At 42.7% G+C, this 22540-nt stretch overlaps 2 protein-coding genes across 5 annotated transcripts in view; one reads left to right on the top strand and one right to left on the bottom strand.

Annotated features, from left to right (window-relative positions):
• The window catches only part of LOC131216921 (protein ENHANCED DISEASE RESISTANCE 2-like), a 188758-nt gene that overhangs the window by 58465 nt on the left and 107753 nt on the right, over positions 1–22540 (bottom strand). For all 4 annotated transcript variants that reach the window (XM_058211538.1, XM_058211539.1, XM_058211537.1 and 1 more), the window contains exon 18: positions 20357–20404. In XM_058211538.1, coding sequence (XP_058067521.1) covers positions 20357–20404 — 48 coding nt within the window. The remainder of the gene's footprint in view (positions 1–20356; positions 20405–22540) is intronic.
• On the top strand, positions 14550–15545 carry LOC131216922 (uncharacterized). The gene is made up of 2 exons (XM_058211540.1): positions 14550–14925; positions 15161–15545. Exons 1-2 carry the CDS (start codon positions 14598–14600, stop codon positions 15196–15198), a joined length of 366 nt encoding a protein of 121 aa, XP_058067523.1. The 5' UTR covers positions 14550–14597; the 3' UTR covers positions 15199–15545.

The raw sequence follows: 22540 nt of genomic DNA, 5'->3' as shown, positions 1-22540 counted from the left end.
GGCTTTTGAAATGTGGGCCTTGAGATGGGCCTTCAGCAACCCGTTCACGATGTGTATCCCTCTTCTAGAATGTCTAAGTTATTTTATGGAAGTGAGAGGGATACTTACCTGTGAATGTTTGATCATGAAGCATGCCTCGTCACAATCCAGGCATCCCATATTGGTATCGGTTGGCGTAACGGTGCCCTCCAAAACCGATACGGATATGGGGGCGTAACGGCAATATGGGGCTGTAACGGCTCGTAACGGCGTAATTTTATTTTTTTTTTTGCAAAAAAAATATGAAAAAATATGGATTAAATCCGCAATATTCTAAGCATTCCAAATATGCATTCATTTATAAATTGGAACATGTTTATGGTGGTGTAACGGTCCACTCTTTGGTGAGAAGTTGTATTGGACTGTCTGATTAATTTTTGAACCAGGTAACCTGAATTTGACTACAAAATTCATATATTTAATTTTCTAAATATCTAATTTATATACTTAATAATTTGATATCATCTCCCAATAGTTCTTTAAAAAAATGAAATTAAATTTAGATAGATGGCATTGCCAATTTGGGGCTGACTTGGAGGACCAATCTATGCCTCAATTAGCCTCAAATTCATGCAATTTTTTGCCATTATCCCACTTATGAATTGGTGGACATTTATTGGATAATGAATCATGAAAAAAATCAAAAGGCCTTATTTTAAAAAATAAAAGTCCACAAATTAACAATTAAAACTATGCAGTCAATTTGATTTTGGCATTGTGAGTTAGCAATTGCAATCCATAATTTAATGGGTAAATTTAAGTTAATATATGTCTAGTGTACAAATTTTTAAGGGCCCGAATTAGGCGGGACTCGAATTGTGAAGTGTAGCACACATGTCAAAGTTTTTTGGGCCCCACCCGTGATGAATGTGTTGTATCCACACCGTCCATCCATTTTGCCAAATAATTTTAGGGCATGAGCCCAAAAATGAGGCACATCCAAAGCTCAGGTGGACTGCACCATAAGAAACAACAATGATTAAACGTCCACCATTAAAATTTTATTGGGGGCTACAAAAGTTTTAAATCAAGTTGACATGTGTGTTTTCCCTTCATCCACGTCAATGTGACCCAATTAATAGGTTAGATGAAAAATAAACATTACAGTAGGCCCTAAGAAATTTTTAACGGTCAAAATTATCATCTCTGCTGCTATTTTTTGTGGTCCAGACGATCTTTGGATATGATTCAGTTTTTGGGTAATGCTCTAAAATGATATTTAATAATAGATGAACAGTGTAGATATAATAAATACATCACTGAGGAGCCCACGTAACTTTGATCTCCTTTGAACCGTTCGTACAACTCGGAGATCGAGGAGTGTCGGCGCTCATCTTAGCGTGACACGTACCTACAGCAGCTAAGCACTCGTCTTAGCGTGACACCTGTGAAAAAAAATAAAAAAAGAGGGAGAGAGGGAAACCGAAAAGAAAAAAGAGGGAAAGAAGAGAGAAGAAAAAAGAGGGAAAGAAGGAAAGAACAAAGAGAGAGAGAGAGAGAGAGAGAGAGAGAGAGAGAGAAGAAGAAGAAGAAAAAGAAGAAAAAGAAAAAGAAAAAGGAAATAGAAAAGGGTAGTGCATACTAAGCAGGAGTTAGGTTCGACCGTGGGTCAAGTTTGTGTCGAATGCGTAAGGTGCAAGAGCGTTATGGCCCGTAACGGCCATTATGGTCACAGAATTCCGTAACGACCGTTTCGACGTCGTATCGTGTAACGGTGTCGGCCGTTACCATTACGTATCGGCCGATACGGCCGTATCGTCACCGATTTGGGATACCTTGGTCACAGTAGGAATGAGGCTGGACCTTCTCATCAGTCAGTTGATCCTTGCCACGTTCCTCGAGAGGGTCGACATCTTTCCGATGTGGCTCGGGAAGGAGGAGCTCCCGCAGTCTTGAGGGGTCATGGGGTCTGCACTCATTGGCCAGATTGGTTCAAGAATCCCCAGCCGCTGTTCTTTCAGGTGTTGGAGCGTACTTCCCTGTTTAGCTTGTTCAGAGTCCGTCTGAGCAAGATGAACATGGCTCTACTATCCGTGCTGACTGAGAGGTGGCGCACCGAGACTCATACGTTTCACCTCCCTTTTAGAGAGTGGGGGATCACCTCCTATGACATATATATGCAGCTTGGCCTTCGGTATGAGGGGGGATCCATTCCGTTCAAGGAGGACCTCCCTATCCCTACTGAGGATGATTGGATGAACATGTTAGGGATGATGCCGGATTCCTTGGACTTTTCAGGGCCGCGGTTTAAATTGCTCTAGCTATCCACGAACTTTTCTCGACGCATTCCTCAGCCTGAGGCCAAGGCCGTTGTGAAGGCTCGTGCCTTGATTTTGTACACCCTGGGAGGCATGATCTTCTACCATGGGAACGAGCTACTGAGCTCCCATCTGTTGTCACTCGTGGCAGTTATTACCTTTCCCACGCCGTACAACTGGAATGCGGCGCTTCTAGCCCATTTGTATGATGGGTTGGACAAGGCCAACCGTTGTAGCAGTAGATCTTAGACTGGCTTTTACCCACTCATCGAGGTGTGTGTTGGATCCCTTTATCTCACATTGTACCTTTGGATGGTCGATTCTGGTGCGCCTCTTGATTGTGACTCTTGTGCAGGTCTACTTTTTTGATCATTTTCCCCAACTCGGGCCCACTCTGATTGATCACACGTCTCCTTTTCCATGTATGATGTTGTGGTACAAGGATAATCACAGCCGCACCTGCTTGTTTTCCGATCTCGCTTGGAGATCTAATGTTGATGCCCTTGTTCCCGATGATTTAAGTGATCTCTTGGTATCTTTTTTTTTTTTGTTCGCCCTTTTTCCTTGACTCTTTTGTTCTTACCAGTTCCGCACTAGGCCCTACTTTCGATCAGCCGCTGCTCTTACTCCTGCAGCTCAGAAGGCTTTCCAAGCCTCACGTCGACGTCATATTTTGGAGGATCTTTGGGTTACAAAATGGTATTTGGATGAGACCCTTTGGCAATTGACCAGTAGTCCCTTGGTTCCATTCAGTCCTTCGTCTAGTCCGACAGACTGGAGGGCAGTACTCGAGCGGGAGTTAGATGCTGCTTTGGATGGCTATGAGGCCAGTGCCTTTGTCAATCCATCGAGGGAGTACAACTCCTGCTGCGAGCAGTATGGTATCGGCCCGATTCTTCGGAATGCTTATGCTTCAGGTGGCGGTGCGCGTTTTGCTAGGGGAGGCCTTTTGGGGCCTGAAGTTCATCCAAAAGATACAGATGACTATGTACCTAATGAGTAGTGTTCTTATATCACTTCTTTCCATGTATCATCTGTGTACATTCTTCTGTATATATCAAAGTTTATTCACCTGGTGTTGCCTTTCTTATTGCTTTTTGAGCCCTTCTGCTGATCTGATCATGCTGATTATTGATGATTTGGACCCCTCTTGCTCCCTAAGTGGGCCCTGCTCTTGATTTGTGCTAAATCCAGGCCCGAGCAGTAGTCGGACTACCGCCCATTGACATTTGCATGGGTTTCTGGCGATGTCAGTCTGTAGGTGCAGAGAGAGCACATGGGCGGTACTGCCCCTGATCATTTCTTCCAACGAGGTCCGCTCTCTTCTGTTTGTCCGAGGTTGTTGTTCCCTGATATTCTCCCTCTGCTCTGATTTCCGGATCATTCCCTTTGTCTCATTTTTCTCCCTTTTGTCCCCTCTGTCTTCTTCTTTCTTTTGTCCTCTTCTTCTTTGCCCTTTATCTCATGGCTAGATTTGGAAAGCATCTTGATGGGTCCAACAATGATGAGAGGATGGGCCCTTTTGAGGTGAATGATGCACCTTCTCCCCTTTTTCATGATGGCATGGTGGGTGGGAGCCCATTTATGGATGGCTTTGATGGAGGTTTGATGGGTGTTAATGGAGGGTTGGTAGGGCCACTTGGGGAGGTAAATGCCATTTATGGTGTGGCTCCTACCACCATTAATGGTGGGATGGGTGGTGATGATGTGTTTGAGGAGAGTTTGGGAGATGGATGGGGATTTGATGGCTTGGATGGTCCCATGCTTAGTGGGCCATTAGTAGATGGGTTAGTTTTTGGAGGCTTGGGTATGGGTATGCCATTGAATGGTGTGGATGGGGCTACGATGGTGATGGATGGCCCGGATCTTGCGATGGTTTATGGCCTGGGTCTTAATGGTGGGGATGGTGATTTGATCGTGTTGGATGGTTTGGATGGGGCAGATGGGGCCATGATGGATGGTGTGTCCCATCTTGATGGTTCGAGCATGATGGGTGGTTTGGATGGGGCAGGTGATGGTCCCCTTGTTGATGGTTTGGGCCAGATTTTTGGCGCGGATTAGGCGAAGCTATTGTCGGGGATTGAGGTGATGGCCCTGTCGGGTACTGGAGTGGCCCAATGAGTGCGGACCCCACGACCCCTCAAGACTGCAGGAGCTCCTCCTTCTCGAGCCACATCAGAAAGATGCCGACCCTCTCGAGGAACGTATAAGGATCAGCTGGCTGATGAGAAGGTCTAGCCTCATTCCTACCGCGACGAGGCATATTGCATGATCAAACATTCGCAGGTAAGTATCCCTCTCACTTCCATAAAATAACTTAGACATTCGAGAAGAGGGATACACATCGTGAATGGGCTGCTAAAGGCCCATCTCAAGGCCCAGATTTCAAAAGCCCAATGATCAAAGCCCACTCCAAGGCCCACATCTCAAGAGCCCAAACGCCCATATCTCAAGGCACACTCCAAGGCCCACATTTCAAAAGCTCTCTAACCCATTGATCAAGGCCCACATCTCCAAGTCCCAAGTCCACTATCCCAAGGCCCATGTCCTAAGGCCCAATCCAGTACCAAGATTCAAGGCCTAGGGCCTATTGTCCAAATCCTCCTTTCTAGGCCCATGATCCTACCCCACTTGGAGAATCCAACCCATACATGGAGACAAAAATCTAGCCAGGGAGTGTGATCCACTCCACAAATGATGGACCACCATCAAGATCCATATGGTTGGAAGATCCAAGTGGACTACGAATCATCGAACCTGGCCCACCATTCCATAATCTAGGCCCTCTTCTTCTTTTCTTCTTCTTCAAAAAAAAGAAAGTCCATACACAAAATAAGAGTGGGGCACCTTTCTTATCACACCCCGCTCAATCAAAAACAAAAAAATACACCGATTCATGGCAAAATAATTTTTTTCCAACAAGCTCAAAATGTTGGAATTCCAGGCAATATTTCTCAAAATCCGGATCCGTGGTTTCCTATGTCCAAAAGGAAGATCCAAGGCCACAAATAAATGTTTCAAATACTCCATGAGCATGGATGTTGAAATCCATCAAAAAGAAAGATCATTGCATCAAAAGACAACCACCTAGGAGAAGATCAAGGAGAAGAAGTGGAAATGGCAAGGAACCAGCACTAGAGGAAGACAAAAGCTTGGATTGAAGCAAAAATACTGTCCCTGGAAGGAGAAATGAGAAGAAATAAGGAAGAAGGGCACCTGGCTCGAACCAGCGACAGCGTCTGACCAGTGGACAAACGGGTGCCGACCGGTAATCCAACTACCGCCCGCCGCCCAACGTGCATGGATCAGCACGACTATCCCTTGTGAGGTGATGGGACGACAGGAAAACGCTTTGGACCGATGGATAAGGGACGGAAATGAGAGAAATGAAAGATTCTCATAAGATAAACCCAATATCTCACGAGAAATTGTTAAATCTTGTAAGAAATTGGGAATCTTGACAAAATGAAAATTTCTCAGGAAAATAAGAAACACACAAAAAAAAAAAAAAAAAAAGAAAGAAGAAGAGCAAATTAGCAAAATAAACCATGGTTAGTCCCATTAACTCATTAGTGGAGGCAACGCGACTGTTTGATGTTTATTTAAATTATGCAATAAAAAACCGAACGATGACGCCCTCCTGCGAGAACGAATAGATCTTTTCAAAAATCTCAAAAATATTTACAATAAAATCCCCAAGGAGTATAGCTCCGAAGAGGATAGTTTTCAACAAACAAAGTTTTTCGAAAATCGCATACGGCATGCAGTGTACTGAGGAGTCTCCCATATTCCCCAGTTGCGTCCAGTGCAAACAACAAAATAAGATCCGATCCCTTCCGATTTCCCAGGAGGATGATCGAATCCGTATATGAAACAAGCATGATTGGCCCGATCTCATTATCTAGACAGTCATACGAGTCGAATGCAAGTGATGATTTGATCTATCTCTGGTAAGAATAACCAAATTCAAAGTGGAGAAGATCCGAATCAGAAAACTGCATGTAAAAAGATTACCCACACATACCTAGTCCGGGATATTTGGAAAGTTTGATCGAGTCCAAGTTGGCGTAGTGAGTTCCCTGTAAGGCCGTAGAACGCGCAGGGCAGCTAACCACTTTGACGATCAAACGGAACAAGTACTCCTAAGGTGATTACGTAGCAAAGGAAACAACAAGATCCAAACAGTATGGGAATCCCCGTAAAGGCGCAGAACGCGCAGGGGCTCTACTTTTCAGACTTAACCTCCGATGCTATTAACAATCTGATGTGAAAGGGTTGTGATTCGTGGCCCGTAATGCCGCAGAACGCACGGGAACAATCACAATGTTTTCCTCAAACCCTTATGATATACGCAATTCATCTCTTTTCCAAACAGTAAGCTGGCTACAATAAGATGGCAGGCAATGGATTTGAACCACAACCTTTTCTGACCAAAAGGGTGGGGTGTCCATTCGCTTTGGCACTCAGTTGCTTGCAACCTCGGCCAAAGAGGGGCATCTGAAGAAACCCCATGTAAGACCCAAGGCCCCAAAATCTAGTTCGTACACTGGATAGCCGTTGACTGTAGATCCATTGGCCCCGAGAATATTTTGACTTAATCATAATGTTGTTCTGTTATCGAGCCGCAAGCCGCATTTCAACCCGATGTCCGAATTTTAATATATAGACTTAAAATTAAACAATCTAAGAAATGACAACTATGTCCTTATTTTATCTAGAGGTGGGCCATCATCGAGTTTTCAAAATCCGTTAGGTCCGAGAGCTTAACCGTTGTGATTGTAGTCGAGTTACAGAATTACTAGCGAAAACGACATGTCAATATGACACCCGGAATGTAAGTTATGAATAGATATGCACATGTATATTTTGATAAAATAATTCAAATGTCCTCAATTTTTAAAAAAAATCCTTGGAATGCTTTATTTCAAAATCACTTAAATAACATTTTTCTATTGTTACCATAAGCTTAAACTTCTTAAAAACATCACAAAACACCTCCCATCCCTTCTTTTTAAACAAAAGCGAATTTTAAAACTATTTTCAAGTCCATAAACATTGAAAAAAATAAAAAAATAAAAAACCTCTTTCAACAACCCATTTCCAGCACTCTTCCTTTTGTGATTGGAAGTTGAGAAGAAGAAGAAGAAGAAAAGGAAGTAGATGCCGAGTTTGAAATCCAATCCTCTGATTGTTATAGGTGAGTGCATAGATTAAGAGCACGCATATATGTGCGTTAAATTTCTTGAAAGCCCTATAGAAGAATAGATTTTCTAGTCCATGGTTGTTGAGAGAGAGAGAAAGAGAGAGAGAGAGAGAGAGAGAGAGAGAGAGCTTTGAATTACCCCACTAATGGCTATGATGCTGAATTTTCTGATTTAGTTGGTTAGGTTATTGCTGGATTTTCTGATTTAGTTGGTTAGGTTATTGTTGGATTTTCTGATTTAGTTGGTTAGGTTGTTGACGAAAGATTGAATGATAGAGATGAACTTGAGAAAAGGGCCATGGCAGAAGCTATGCAAGATCAACCCATCATGGCCCCATCTCCACCATCAATTAAACCATCCATGTGGCCCAGACCCAAGGGATTCATATGCTTTAGTTTTGTTTAAATTCATAAGTATTTCCATCGGTTTCTATCTTTGTCCCTTACAAAGTCCGCTCAATACTTGTTTGACAAAACGTTTGAAAGAGTTATCCTTCCTCCTTTTGGTGTAGCTAACTCTTGAGAAAAAGCATGCTTGTGGCATGAAGTTTTATTGCAGAATGAATCCCGAGTTCGATTTAGATTGGCTAAGTCATGTGCATATCATATGCATGGTTCATAGTTGTTGTATCATTGTATGATTGAGAGTGAATGATTCAGATCATGGTATGGTGATCATAGTGGGTTGTGTTGCGACACACGATGTGTCTATGATTAGTATGTGAACTGTCTACATACAGGATGCATTACATGAGACCGCTATGAGGAACTTAAATTCATGAGGAGACCACATGAGGAAGGTTGTCCTATGCTTGCCTTGAAAAACATGATATATTGTGCTTGTGTGTGGACTTATGCATACGGTGATTGTAAATGCGATGGAACATACTTTGTTATGACTTGAGTTGGACACCACAACGGAAATGTGTAATTCAACAGGACATGATTAGAGGGTCCCTGGGTGAAAGTCCTTAAACCCCGATTGGTACCATTGGGAGCAACCAATGCCTAGACTGGATGGAAGAACAGAGTGCTGGGATGCCAAAATACCACAGTAAGCGGTGACTCCCACCGATGCGTGTCGATTGGTTGAGAGGTTTGACCTGATCTGCTTATGGGCAAGCAAAGATAGGTTGTGTGTGACAAGCTCGTAAATTGTCCGCTATTGTTTTGCCAGGTGACTTATGACTTCTAGTTGTTAGGCAGATAGTAAGGTTCAACACAAGTGGGTTAGACTAGTTCGGCCCAAGAATTATGCAGTCCCACCTCAGTAGTTGACCACGATGGAAAAGCCTGTGCAAGTGGGTAGCAATCATATGTGAATCACACCTTTGTTTCAGACCTTGGTGATCCAATTGGAAAATGTAGAAAGTTGATTTAAATAAAAATAATAATTTGGAACATGAAAAGTGGAATAATGCATTGTATCTTTATTTTATTGTTATCGGCCCCAATAAGCCTGTGCATGATATGAACATGACATGAAACATGCATTTTCACTGCACATGCACTCACTGGGCTTAGTAGCTTAAAGTTTCCTTTCTTATTTTTTTTTACAGGTGAGAGTAGGGAGCTGCAGGAGTAGAGGTCACAAACTCCAGTTGTCCTTTTTATTTTGTACATATCAGTGTATAATTTTTTTTTGTAGTACCCCGTATATGTACATCAGGTATAGTAAATATGACATGGTTTATGTTTTGGTTTTGCCTTGATGTGCTCAGTTGTATAAAGTAACACGTTAAATATGATGGAATTTTGAGAAATGACACGTGTTTGTCGTCTTTACTTTCAGAAATCCTCCTTGTGGAGCCCCGCTTATGGGACTTGGTATGCGATAGTTGGAAGCCCCAAAATCGGAGTTCTATGAAGGCTGTCAACCAAAATTTGGTGTATAGTAATCATGAATTACCGACACTAGATTTAGGGTCATGACACCCCACCCAGGCTAGCAATTTGAGAAAGCAAGGACAACCCTCAGGAAGAGAGCCGGAAACCCCAACCATTCCCTAAACCCTAACCCTAACCTACCCCAACCATTCCCTAAACCCTAAACCTAGCCTAAACCCCAACTTAAACCCTAACCACCACCCAAAACCAGAGCCTACCCAAAAATTGATCCAATTCCCAAAAAACATACCCAACCTTTTTTATCTGAATATCCGAAGAAAGGCTTCGGGCCGACCAGAGGTCCAAAGACAAGCCCACCAGCCAAAACTCAGACTACCGCCCGCAGTAATCTGAGTACCGCCGGCGGTAATCGGAGTACCGTTCCTTATCCAATGGGTGTCTCCTCTAAGCACACAGTTGTCCCCCCTCCCAAAGTCAACTTTCATATGGAATTACCCCCGAAGTTCACCCTATTTACCCTTTTAACAAATCCCAAGAGCTTATAAGAGCATGCCACGTGAGACTTCTCTCCCCTCAATCAATCATAAGCCACCATGTCTGCTTTCACCCTCCACAAACCCTGGAATTACCAAAATGCTATCACAAAAAGCTATAAATAGCCTTCACCCCTCTTCATTTCATACAACAATCATACCCAAGAAGTAAATTTCCCAAAAATTCTAAGGGAGAGTAAGAGAGAGATGAAGAGCAAGTGAGTGAGAATGAAAGGGAGCTCTTAAGCCTTCAAGCCCCACCCTTCAGCTTTCCCCAAGCCTCCTCCAAGCCATCCTCAACTCTTACGAGTCCATCCGGGTTGGTCATGGTGCACTCCCATGTCCTAGCTATCTCAAGAGCAAGCCAAAGATCATATCATCTTCCATAAAGCATTCATCATATCATTATTCCCTTCTCAACTCCCTTGCTCCTCTAGATCACCATTGAATGTATGCTTTATGACTTGTCGAATATCGGATCCTGTCACATCAGAAACTCAGGGTAATCTAGTCCCCTTTCTTATTTTTTTACATTAGCATCATTACATCCGCTTTTTTAGACATTCCTTGGACATATGCTTTGTAACTTGTTAGAATCCCAGATCTTGCTACATCAGAAATCCAAGTGTGCATAGTCCTATTTCGACCATATTATCTTATCCCTTAAGATTACTTTACCACATGGAGTAGAGACAATACACTTGTACGGGCAGAGATGGTGCCTAACACCTTCCCTCTTTGTAACCGAGGTCCCTTACTCAAAATCCCGGATCGCAGGCCAGGAGTTAACTTAAAGCAAGAGAGTACTCAGATTCTCTAGCTTAACATATTCTGCAGGTTCTAGCCGATTGCGGGATGTTGATTTACGTGGCTAGTGGCGACTTCAAATCTACATTGCATCATCAATCCAAATCAGTCAAAATCACCCCACAAAACAAAAACATAAAACCAGCGTGGGCGCTGATTTCCCAACGTTCACAGAATGGCGACTCTATTGGGGAAAAATGTGAATATGGCTTTGGTTAGATGGAACAAAGACTTTTGGGAATGTGTTCCACAATATCAGGAAAGCAAAGCAGGAACTCATTGAAGTAGAACGGGCCGCTCAGTGCATTTACAGCCTAGATTCCCAACAAGCCGTTAACAGGGCCAAAGTTGAACTGGCTAGCCTAGAAGCTCGCGAGGAAATTTTTTGGAAACAAAAGTCCAGAAATCACTGGCTCCAAGAGGGAGACAGGAACACGAAGTTTTTCCACAATTCAGCTAACGATCGCGCTCGAAGATCTCGCATCAATGAGATCAAGCTGGCTGATGGATTGATAACTGCAGATCAAGAATCAATCAAGAAAGGTGCAATCGAATTTTTTACATCTCTCATGGAAGCCCAACCGTGATCCTCTCCTGAAGACCTCCTAGATGTCATCCAGCCCTCCATTTCTGAGGAAGACAACGGCATGCTTATGGTGGAGACATCCCTAGAAGAGACCCTAGCAGTTGTGATGAGCTCCCGAAGGATGGGGCCCCCGGGCCTGACGGTTTCACAAGGGCCTTCTTCCAGGGCTGTTGGTCTGTCGTGGGGCCTGATATACTGCTGGCGGTGCGCTCTTTTTTCACTGATGATTTGCTCCCTCGGGCATTCACAGCTACATTGATCTGTCTCATTCCAAAATCCATAGCACCAGAATCTTTTGCGGACTTTCGCCCAATCAGTTTGTGCAATTGCATCTACAAAATTTGCTCGAAGATCATAGCCGATAGACTTGGTAAAATATTGCCCAAGATCATTTCGGTGGAACAGGGTGCTTTTGTTCAAGCTGGAAGCATAGCGGAAAGCTGCGCGCTAGCCCAAGAGGGGTTTCGAGACATCGATCAATGGGTTAGAGGTGGAAACATTTTCATTAAACTTGACATTGAGAAAGCCTATGACAGGTTGGATTGGGCTTTTCTCAAAGCGGTCGTTCGTTAATTCGGCTTTGGAAATTTCTGGATTTCTATGGTCGAAAAGTGTTGGTCGAACTCTTGGTTCTCCGTCCTAGTCAACGGCGAATCTTGCGGCTTCTTTCTCTCAACGAAGGGCCTCTGTCAAGGCGATCCACTTTCTCTAGCCCTATTCATTTTGGCAGCAAAAGTCCTGAGCAGGGGTTTCAAAAATCTGATCCAAAGTGGGAGGTGTCAACCATTCATTGCTCGTAGGAACTGCCCAATTGTGTCCCACTTACTATTTGCTGACGACACGCTACTGCTTGCCAATGGGGGCCGAACCACCTTGACTAGGATCAAATCGTTCCTGGATCGCTACCACCAAGCGTCGGGCCAAAGTATCAACGCCAGGAAAAGCTTTTTCATCCTGTCTGCCCATCAATCCGAGGCAAGAGTCAGGACAGTTCAGAATATTCTAGGATTCAGAAGAAGTGAATCCCTATTTACCTATCTAGGTGTCCAGATATTCAAAGGTAGAAGCAAGAGAGCCTACTTCCATCCCATCCTAGAGAGGATCCACGAGAGGATTGCTGGCTGGAAATAAAAAATCCTCTCCCAAGCAGGTAAAATTACTCTTATCAACCATGTTCTCAGTAGCATTCCATTTCACACGTTGGTAGTATCGAACATTCCCCACTCTCTTCTGGGAGAGGTGGAATCTTCTTTTGCAGATTTTTCTGCGGCTGGGAAGGGGACAGAAAACGGTTGCACTGGATTAGCAGGAAACGTATTTCTACCCTGAAAACAGGAGGGCTAGGAGTCAAAAGTCTGAGGGCTATCATGCAGGTCTTCAGGATGAAAATGGCCTGGATCATTATGAACAGAGGCAAAGATAGTTGTTGGGCTAACTTCATGAAGAACAAATACCTCTTTGCTAGCCCGTCTGATATTTCCTTAGGTGGGAACAATGCTGCTTGGGCCTCCTCTTTGTGGAAGCATATCCATCAGCACTTTGAGATGGTTGCGGTCAACTCCTGATGGATTATTGGCAAAGGCGAATGTGATTTTTGGGAAGACGACTGGACCGGGCTTGGTCCCCTGCGTCAATGGAATCTGCATCCTCCTGCGCAGCAGCAGCAGCAGGTTTTCTCTTTCATTGGCCCAAATGGGTGGCACGACCCAAATGCGGCAATTCTTCTCCTTCCTTGGGTCGTTCTTGACCACATCTCGGATGAGGTTATATGTACGTCAAATTCAGAGGACAAAAAGATCTGGATCAACTCATCTTTAGGCAAATTCAGTATCGACTCGGCTTAGCAGTTGTCCCGCCTCAAGGGGTGATCAAAACGTGGGCCTCATGGGTCTGGCACCCAAAAATCCCCCCCGAGCTTGGCCTACTTACCTGGAAAATTATTCAAAAGGATGTTCCAGTCTATAGAGAATGCTAGTGTATTATATTTATAGTGTGTCCTTTTAGTGTAAGTGCATGTGCACACTTCCCTATTCCCCTGCAGTGTACTATATGCTTTTTCATAATAAAATATTATGTGTTAGGGCATGCAAGCCTAACACATATCATCTCTCCCAAACTCTCCTCCTCCTTCTCTCTCAATATTCTCATCTCTTCTTCACATTATCCTCATCAAATCTTTTTCTACTTGGTATCAGAGCAAGTTCAAGGCATTCTGCATCCAACAGGTTGAGAGGCGACACGTCACCTTGCTGACGTCAGCAGCCGTACGGATGACGTCAGCGTTGTACGGACACATGGGCTCTGTTTGAGCTAAAAGTTTAGGGGAATAGGGAAGTGTGCACATGCACTTATACTAAAACGACACACTATAAATATAATACACTAGCATTCTCTATTATGAAGGATTGAGTGAGATAGAGTTGTTTGAATCAATCTTTCTTGGCATAGGGGGTCTCTTGGCATAGGTTTATTTCTCTTGGACTCTATTATGGCTGACAAAGGGCCCTCATCTCTTGGCATAGAGTCTCTTGAATCTAACCCCTTGCAGATTACCTCCATTAAGTTGAATGGTGACAACTATCTTCAATGGGCACAATCTGTAAAAGTATTTTTAGGAGCCCGTGACAAGTTGTCGTATATTTTGGATGATTCCCCAAGCTCTACAGATGTTACCTACAAGTCTTGGACAAAGGAGAATTATCAAGTTATTGCATGGTTGTTGAATAGCATGGATTCCTCGATTAGCCACTCAGTGATGTTTTTATCCTCGGCTAAAGGCATTTGGGATACGCTTCATGATATGTTCTCGGAATCTCAGAATTTTTCACGGGTTTTCCAGCTTATTCAAGAAATTGGTCGGTTTCAACAAAACTCCAGATCCTTAAAAGACTACTATTCGATGCTTCGGGGTATGTGGGATGAGTTGGATATGTATCAGCCTCTTCCTTCCAAGTGTAAAGAGGATTATGAACATGCTCACAAGCAACGGGATGATACTCGTATCATGTAGTTCCTCGCTGGGTTGAGTTCTGATTATCTTCACGTTCGCGATCAGGTTGTTATGCAGGATCCTCTTCCCCCATTGACGACAGTCTATGCCATGTGTCAGCGTGCTATGATCTCTACTCTTCCTTCTCATTCATTTGTGCCACCCGAGCGTTCGGCACATCTTGTTGGCGATCAGTACTCCATTGGTCTTAGGGTACCATCCTTGAGCTTAGGGCGCATTTCTGGTTTTGGTGGTCGTGGTAGAGGCCGCGATCTAGATCGCAGTCGCGGTGGCCGTAGTCTTCGTGGTCGTGGTGGACGTGGACGAGGACGTGATGGTTCCCGCATTTGTTCACATTGCGGTGGAACTAATCACACTATTGATTATTACTGGCAGCTACATGGTCGTCCTACGTATGCCGCTGCTTCTATTGCTTCCACTGTTGCTTCTGAGACAGTCTTCCACCCCGACAGCTGAGCAGTCTACTTCAGGGGAGTCTCTTATTATTTCTCGGGCGGCATATGATGCCCTTATGCGGCTTCACATTCGGGATATTCCTGAGCCTTCTCACGCAGCTTCGGCCCAGTCAGGTACCGCCCTTCTTGCGTCATCCTCTCCTACCTCCTGGGTCATTGACTCTGGAGCTTCCTCCCATATGACTGGTAAGTTGCAATTCTTTTCTTCTTATTCTTCTTCTTCTTCTCCCACTCAGTATGTCACAGTCGCAGATGGAACCCAATCTCCCATCTCTGGGATTGGTTCCATCCCTCTCTTCTTCCTTGTCTGTCCTCCGTATTGCATGTGCCTCGTTTTCCATTAAACTTATTGTCTGTTAGCTCTCTTACTAAATCACTCAATTGTTCCATCACCTTCTTTCCTTCTTATTGTTTGTTTCAGGACCTACAGACGAAGAGAGTGATTGGTGGAGGGCATGAGCGAGGAGGCGTTTATCTTCTCGATGATACACCTGTTGCCGCTTCTAGTACCCTTTCTCTAGATCAAGAGTCCATGACTCGGTGGCATTGCCGCTTAGGCCACCCATCCATTGCTAGATTGAGACTTTTATTTCCCTCCTTACCTGTCACTAAACCATTATGCTGTGATATTTGTGAATTGTCTAAACATCATCGTGCTACGTTTCCTCCTAGCTCTTCTGGGAGGAAATCTCAACCTTTTCTTCTGGTTCACTCGGATGTTTGGGGACCAGCTCCGGTTACCTCGACTTTTGGATTTAGATATTTTGTTACCTTTATTGATGATTATTCCCGCATGACTTGGATTTATTTTTTGAAATCTAAAAGTGAAGTATTTGATGCATTCAAAGTGTTTTATCATGAAGTGTGCACTCAATTTCATTGTTCCATCAAATCCCTCCATTCTGATAATGAGGTAGAATACATGTCTACTGCCTTTCTGTCCTTCTTGCAAGAACGTGGTATTTTATCTAGGACGTCATGTGCTCGCACTCCTCAACAAAATGGTATTGCAGAACGAAAGAATCGTCATCTTCTTGACGTTGCTCGCACCCTTCTACTTGGTATGCATCTACCCAAACATTTTTGGGGTGATGCTCTTTTAACTGCTACTTTTCTTATTAATCGTATACCCTCACGTATTCTGTCTTATAAATCTTCATTTACTATTTTGTATCCTCATGATAACCCATTTCCTCTACCACCTAAAGTTTTTGGTTGTACATGCTTTGTTCAAATTTTGGATGGGAGTAATGATAAACTTAGTCCTAGGGCGATTAAATATGTCTTTATAGGGTATACTCGGAGTCAGAAAGGTTATAAATGCTTTGACCCATTGACTCGCAAGAAATATGTCTCTGCTGATGTCACCTTCTTTGAGGATCTTTCTTTTTCTCCACTCCAGGCCGATCCCTCTGTGATCCTCTTGCGCGTCAGGGGGAGTATAACTGTTCTCCTCTTTCCACTAATGATCATGGGAAAACTCCTCTCCCCTCTATTCAGCATCCTGTTGGTGATATGGTTGAGCCTAAGCCTCTGCGGGTGTATCAGCGTCGAGATAAATCTTCACAAGCTCAATCATCTACCCTTCCGCTTACTTTGGATGTTGGTTCAGGTGACTCTCCTAACTCGAGTTTAGATCTTCCCATTGCCTTGCGCAAAGGGTCACGATCTTGTACTCAACACCCCATTAGTAATTTCGTTTCATATGATCATCTTTCACCGTCTTTTCAGTCGTTTGCAGCTTCCCTTTCATCACAGACTATTCCTAGATCTCTCTCACATGCTCTTCAGAGTCCTGATTGGACAAAGGCGATGATGGAAGAAATGTCTGCTCTTGAGAAGAATCATACTTGGGATCTTGTGCCACTTCCTGTAGGCCATAAGCCTGTTGGCTACCGATGGGTTTATACAATCAAGTTTCTTCCAGATGGCTCAATTGATCGCTATAAAGCCCGTCTTGTTGCTAAAGGTTACACCCAGATTCATGGTGTGGATTACTTCGAGACATTTTCTCCAGTGGCTAAGCTTAATTCAATTCGTGTTGTGCTCTCCTTGGCCGTTAATTTATCATGGCCCTTGTTTCAGCTTGATGTTAAGAATGCATTTCTCCATGAGGATCTTACAGAGGAAGTTTACATGCATCAACCTCCTGGCTGTGTTGCTTCTCACAACCCTGCACTTGTATGTCGGTTGAAGAAGGCTCTTTATGGACTCAAACAATCTCCACGTGCATGGTTCGAAAAATTTAGTCAGGCTCTCTTGGAGTTTGGCTTTGTTCGTAGTCATGCTGATCATTCTTTATATGTCGTCGATCGACGGGCATCATGGTTCTCATTGTCTATGTGGATGATATTGTTTTGTCCGGTAGTGATTCTGCTGGAATGAGGGAGGTCAAAGATTTTTTGAAGACCAAGTTTGAAATCAAGGATCTTGGTCCTCTTCGTTACTTCCTCGGAATTGAAGTTGCTCGCTCATCATCCAAATTGGTCTTGTCACAACGAAAATATGCGCTCGATCTTCTCATGGAGACCGGCATGTTAGGGTGCAAGCCTGCTACCACTCCCATGGATACTTCACAGAAGCTTCGACCAGATGATGGTCCTCTCCTTACTGATCCCGAGATGTATCGACGACTTGTAGGCCGGCTTATTTACCTGACTATTACTCGCCCAGATCTCTCATTTGCAGTGGGGGTTGTTAGCCAATTCATGCAAGCTCCCTGTACTTCTCATCTCACGGCTGTCTACCGCATACTTCGGTATTTAAAATCAGCCCCGGGTCTTGGCCTCTACTTTCAGTTGCATGGTCATCTTCATCTTTCTGGCTATTCCGATGCTGATTGTGCAGGTAGTACTTTTGGTCATCTACATCCGGCTTCTGTACCTTCCTAGGTGGCAATCTTATAACCTGGAAGAGCAAAAAGCAGCCAGTTGTTGCCCGGTCCTCAGCTGAAGCTGAATATCGTGCTATGGCTCATGCGACATGTGAACTTGTGTGGCTTCGCAATCTTCTTGAAGAACTTGACTATCCTCCTTCGGGTCCTATTCCTCTTCACTGTGACAATCAAGCGGCTATCCATATTGCTCGTAACCCAGTTTTCCACGAGCGAACCAAGCATATTGAGGTTGACTGTCACTTTATTCGGGAGAAAGTTGCTTCTAAGGAAATTGTCACTCCTTTTGTTCGATCTGGGGATCAACTTGCTGATGTTCTTACAAAATCCTTGAGTCGAGATGCTCTTCATCGTGTTCGTGACAAGTTGGGCATGATCAACATCTATGCTCCAACTTGAGGGGGAGTATAGAGAATGCTAGTGTATTATATTTATAGTGCGTCCTTTTAGTGTAAGTGCATGTGCACACTTCCCTATTCTCCTGCAGTGTATTATATGCTTTTTCATAATAAAATATTATTTATAGTGTCCTTTTAGTGTAAGTGCATGTGCACACTTCCCTATTCTCCTGCAGTGTACTATATGCTTTTTCATAATAAAATATTATGTGTTAGGGCATGCAAGCCTAACACATATCATCTCTCCCAAACTCTCCTCCTCCTTCTCTCTCAATATTCTCATCTCTTCTTCACATTATCCTCATCAAATCTTTTTCTACTCAGTCGACGATAGGATCCAAGCCAAAGGGATTCATATGGCTTCCAGATGTGAGTGTTGTAGCTCTTCGCCCAACTCAGAATCCTTGGACCATGTATTCTCCTCAGGCAGCCTCGCTTCAGTGGTTTGGAATCACTTCCAGTCCATATTCCACGTTAGCTCCTGCACTTCTGACTCAACTTTTGGTAGGGCCTCTAAATGGTGGACTTCGGCTAAGCAGACGGACTGCAATCACATCTTAATGGGCCTGCTGCACATTTTTATATTCTGGGAGATTTGGCTATCCAGAAATGAAGCTAGATTTGATGGGATCGCGCCTTCTCATGCAAGAATCATCTTCCATGTGCTCCAGTGGATCAGCCGAATCGGACCCCCCCCCCCCCCAAAAAAAATAAAAATAAATAATAATAATAATAATAAAAATAAAAAAATCCAACAGATCCTTAGTGGCTGCACTCGCAGGACTTCGAATCTTCGCCAGCAACCATCAAAAAAGAATAACTCAAGTTGTCAAATGGAAAAAAGCCAAAGTTGGATTAGATTAAGCTGAATGTAGATGGCTCAGCCCGAGGTAACCCGGGTCCGTCAGGAGGAGGGGGCGTCGCTAGGGATTGCTCTGGCTCTTTTCTCTTTGCTTTTGCCTCAGGGTACGGTTTTGGGTCAAACTCCAGGGCGGAAATCAGAGTAATTTGGGAGGGTCTGTCTCTTTATAAGGATAGGTGTTTCTCCAAGGTGGAAGTGGAGAGTGATTCCAAGGCAATGGTGGATATGCTCAATGGCTCTTCCTCCCCATCATGGAATATGTTCTACTGGTGGGCTAGGATTAAGAGCCTCATGTCCTGGTTTGAAATATCCATCACTCACTATCCAAGAGAAGCGAACGTGGTTGCCTATGACCTGGCCTGAAGAGGAAGCGATAGCCAAGCCCATTGCTTTTTTCTTTCCGCTTCGAACCTCCCTCATGTTACAAGAGGTCTGATTTTTCTTGATCGGGTGGGCCTAGGTAATTTGCGGGAAGAGCCTTGATAGTTATTTGGGTGTGGGGCGGGGCTGCTCTATTTTGTTTTTCTTCTTTCATGATAAGCGGGCCTTTCCCCTTTTTGTTGTGGGGCCTGCCCGAAGTAGCTTTGTATAGCCCTCTTTTGATATGAATAGACAGCAACATGTTGAAAAAAAAAAAACCTAAAGAAACAAAATATATCCTTCCCCAATATGTCCTGCATTTGGAGATATGAGGATGAATCAGTCAACCTCCTATTCTTTCATTGTGGGGTAGTAAGAATGGTGTCGGCTTCCCTTCTTTCTCGATGGGGTCTATCCTGGAGTTTCAATAACTTGATTGGTGGTATGCTGTTGGAATCGCATATTAGTTTGTTCAAAGGCCGAAAGGAGGTTTTATGGAAGACATTTCCAGAATTCTTTGGGGTTTGTGGAAAGGAGGTTTTATGGAAGACGTTGCATCTATTAAAAGGAGGATTTCCCTTGTGATTATTATTTGGGCATTGCCATGGCAAGAGTTCAGAAGATGCTCTTTGGAAAACCTCGAAGAGATTGGAGGTCTTTAGTTGTTACTTCGTTGGAGGATTGGGACTTTTGGGTTCCTTGGGTGTTTTTTGCCTCACTTTTTCTTTGTTTTGCTGCTCGGTGAGTGAAAAGAAGGTCATTGTGAAGCTCTGTTTTTTTTTTTTTTTGCAGTGGTTTTTGTTTGTAATAAAATCATCAATGTTGACCAAAAAAAAAAATATCTAACAAGTTACCACTCCACATGAACCACTCAAAATCTCATATATTTCCTTTCTAGGCATAACTATTCAATGAGAGCTAAGCAACATGGGTAAATAGAGTGTCTCAAAGCAACCGACATCTCCTCTATAAAATAATATCAAATTAGCTTCCAAGAAAATAAAAAATTAAAATCATATGCAATAAATCCAGATAATGTATATTGCCACATGACTTGTTATAAAAACAATAAAGGGAAAATGTAGATTAAAGACTTGGATATACCTGTAGATTTATGACAAGGATGAATGGGAGTTTCTTTGCAGCTTCTGACTGAAACAGAGAACAGAATATTAGACTTTTAAGTATTGTGCTTCATGTTACGTTATATAAGTACTAATAAATGTCAAAAGATTCTCCTTGTTTCAGCAAGTGAGGCTTGAACCAGAGACCTCAATGTTGAAATGCAGGCTATCTACCATTGATCTATGGGATGTTCTCAACAGAGGCATAATTCTGGTTCCAATTGAAACATATTTCATCAACAAGATGCTAAAAGTTTTGTCAGTCAGTCTCTCTAGCAGATAACTTTCTCAGGATCACAGAGGTTATTTGGTTGATGAAATTAAGATGTTAATCCAAGAAGTTAGAAAGTAATAATCTAAAGAAACAAGATGCCAAAATCTCTAATAATGTCAATTGAGAATCAATATAAAAACCTGGTTGAGCAGGGAAGTGAGGGCCAATGCATACAAAGTATAGATAGAATTAGATGCCTAGAAGAGATGAATGGATGTAGACTGATAATCCTAAATATGTAGTTCCAAAGCTAAGAAAGGGAAGGGTACAGGGACTGAGGCTGGAAAAAATGTTGGTATGCTTGTCAGATGGCAAGTAGGTCATTTTGCGAGCCATCGCGTGTAATGGAAGACAGTTCTCAGTCTCTCTCACCATTTGACCAGGGATAGAGCAAGGCTCGAAGACTTATATCCCATAGTGTTAGAAAGCAATGTGTTGGAAGTCAGTTCACATCGTCTTCAAGCATGTTGGACAGAAGTTACTTCTCCCAATGGACTCTTATGCTTTGGCATTTTGAGAAATCTCCTTACTGTTTCTCACTACGCCAGAAGCAATGTTTTAAATATTGACAATATCAGCCGATATATCCCACAATATATCTTGAATCCCACATGTGCGATACAAAACGCACAGGTAGCATTGATATATCCCACATGTTCGATCCGGTAAGCATTTTCAATTTCCAATCCTTTTTTTTTTTTTTTGAAATTATGTTAAATCAGTGTCAAATGGTTACAAATTGATTGGTTCTTCATGTTTTACATGAAAAATCATGGAATTGGGGCTTTGATTTCGATATCCATTGCTTCTTCATGTTTTCCATGTTTTTTCTCAAATTTTTCCATCAACCAGCTGTTAATTGAGAGTAGTTTCGAAATATTTAGGAGTATTGATGAAATGATCATCATGTACACTCTAATTTCAAATTTTGAGTGTAGGTGGTCCAATTTGGGGAAATTTTGAAATTTCCCCAATTTCTCCCAAATTACTTTCAATGTTGCGCTTCAAAATGAAATCAAGCATGTATGAGGGTTGATATACTGATTTGTTAAGTCCTTGTCAATTTTTGAAAAACAAAATTCATTTTTTGATTGGAAATTAATAAAATATTTATAAAATATTTTTTTTTTGAAATTTCCCTTCACCCAACTGTCAGTTGAGACTAATTTTAAAGTATTTAGGACTATTTGATGAAATGATCATCACATACACTCTAAATGTTATGCATTCAATTTGAATATAGTTGCATTAGTTTAGTCAAATAGTGCACAGCTTAGGACCCTATACAAAGGAAACCTATTCTGTGCACTTCTTGTTTGTGATGTTATGATTTAAAAGTGTGTATTAAGGTCTTTTCTAACAATCCCTGAAGTTTCATTGAAAAAATCAACCATTTTCCCAATGTTTTGTCACGTTTCCCAAAAAGTACGATAAATTACCCGATACAAACGATATATCCCGTGTGATAACTGATACGTATCTGTATCCCAAGGCTACAGTACGTAACGTGATACCGATATTTCGAACATTGGTCATTAGGAGTTTTATAGGTTTTGTGGTACAAAGGTTTTTATCAGAATTTTTTTTCTTGCATGGATAGATTTGATGAGCGACGCTTTTAAGATTTGATACGTTTGTCGTATCACCTATAGACCCTAGTTTTCCCCCTACGTTCATTGTTCTGTCAGATGCACCCCTGGCATCTGCATTTATCGACTAGCATTTTTAGATTTAGACATTAGAAAAGGTAGGATATTTAGATTAGTTACAAGTGATTTATTAAGTTCCATTCAAAAGTTTCGTTTTTGTTAATGAGAGTTTTATTAGAAGAAAAGAGAAGATTCGCAAGACCTGCAACCCTCTTAGACCAACTGCATGCTTAATTTCCAG

The sequence above is a fragment of the Magnolia sinica genome, chromosome 10 (assembly GCF_029962835.1).
Source record: "Magnolia sinica isolate HGM2019 chromosome 10, MsV1, whole genome shotgun sequence".
Classification (NCBI taxonomy): Eukaryota; Viridiplantae; Streptophyta; class Magnoliopsida; order Magnoliales; family Magnoliaceae; genus Magnolia; species Magnolia sinica.
Note: the sequence above shows the minus strand (reverse complement) of the source record. Positions and strands in the feature narration are given on the sequence as shown.

What these genes read in the sequence shown, in the direction of transcription:
- LOC131216922 (XM_058211540.1), top strand. Translation starts at nt 14,598, where the DNA reads ATGGTTCCCGCATTTGTTCACATTGCGGTGGAACTAATCACACTATTG. An exon ending in AGCTTCCTCCCATATGACTG is followed by an intron (nt 14,926 to 15,160) that starts GTAAGTTGCAAT and finishes TGTTTGTTTCAG; the next exon opens with GACCTACAGACGAAGAGAGT.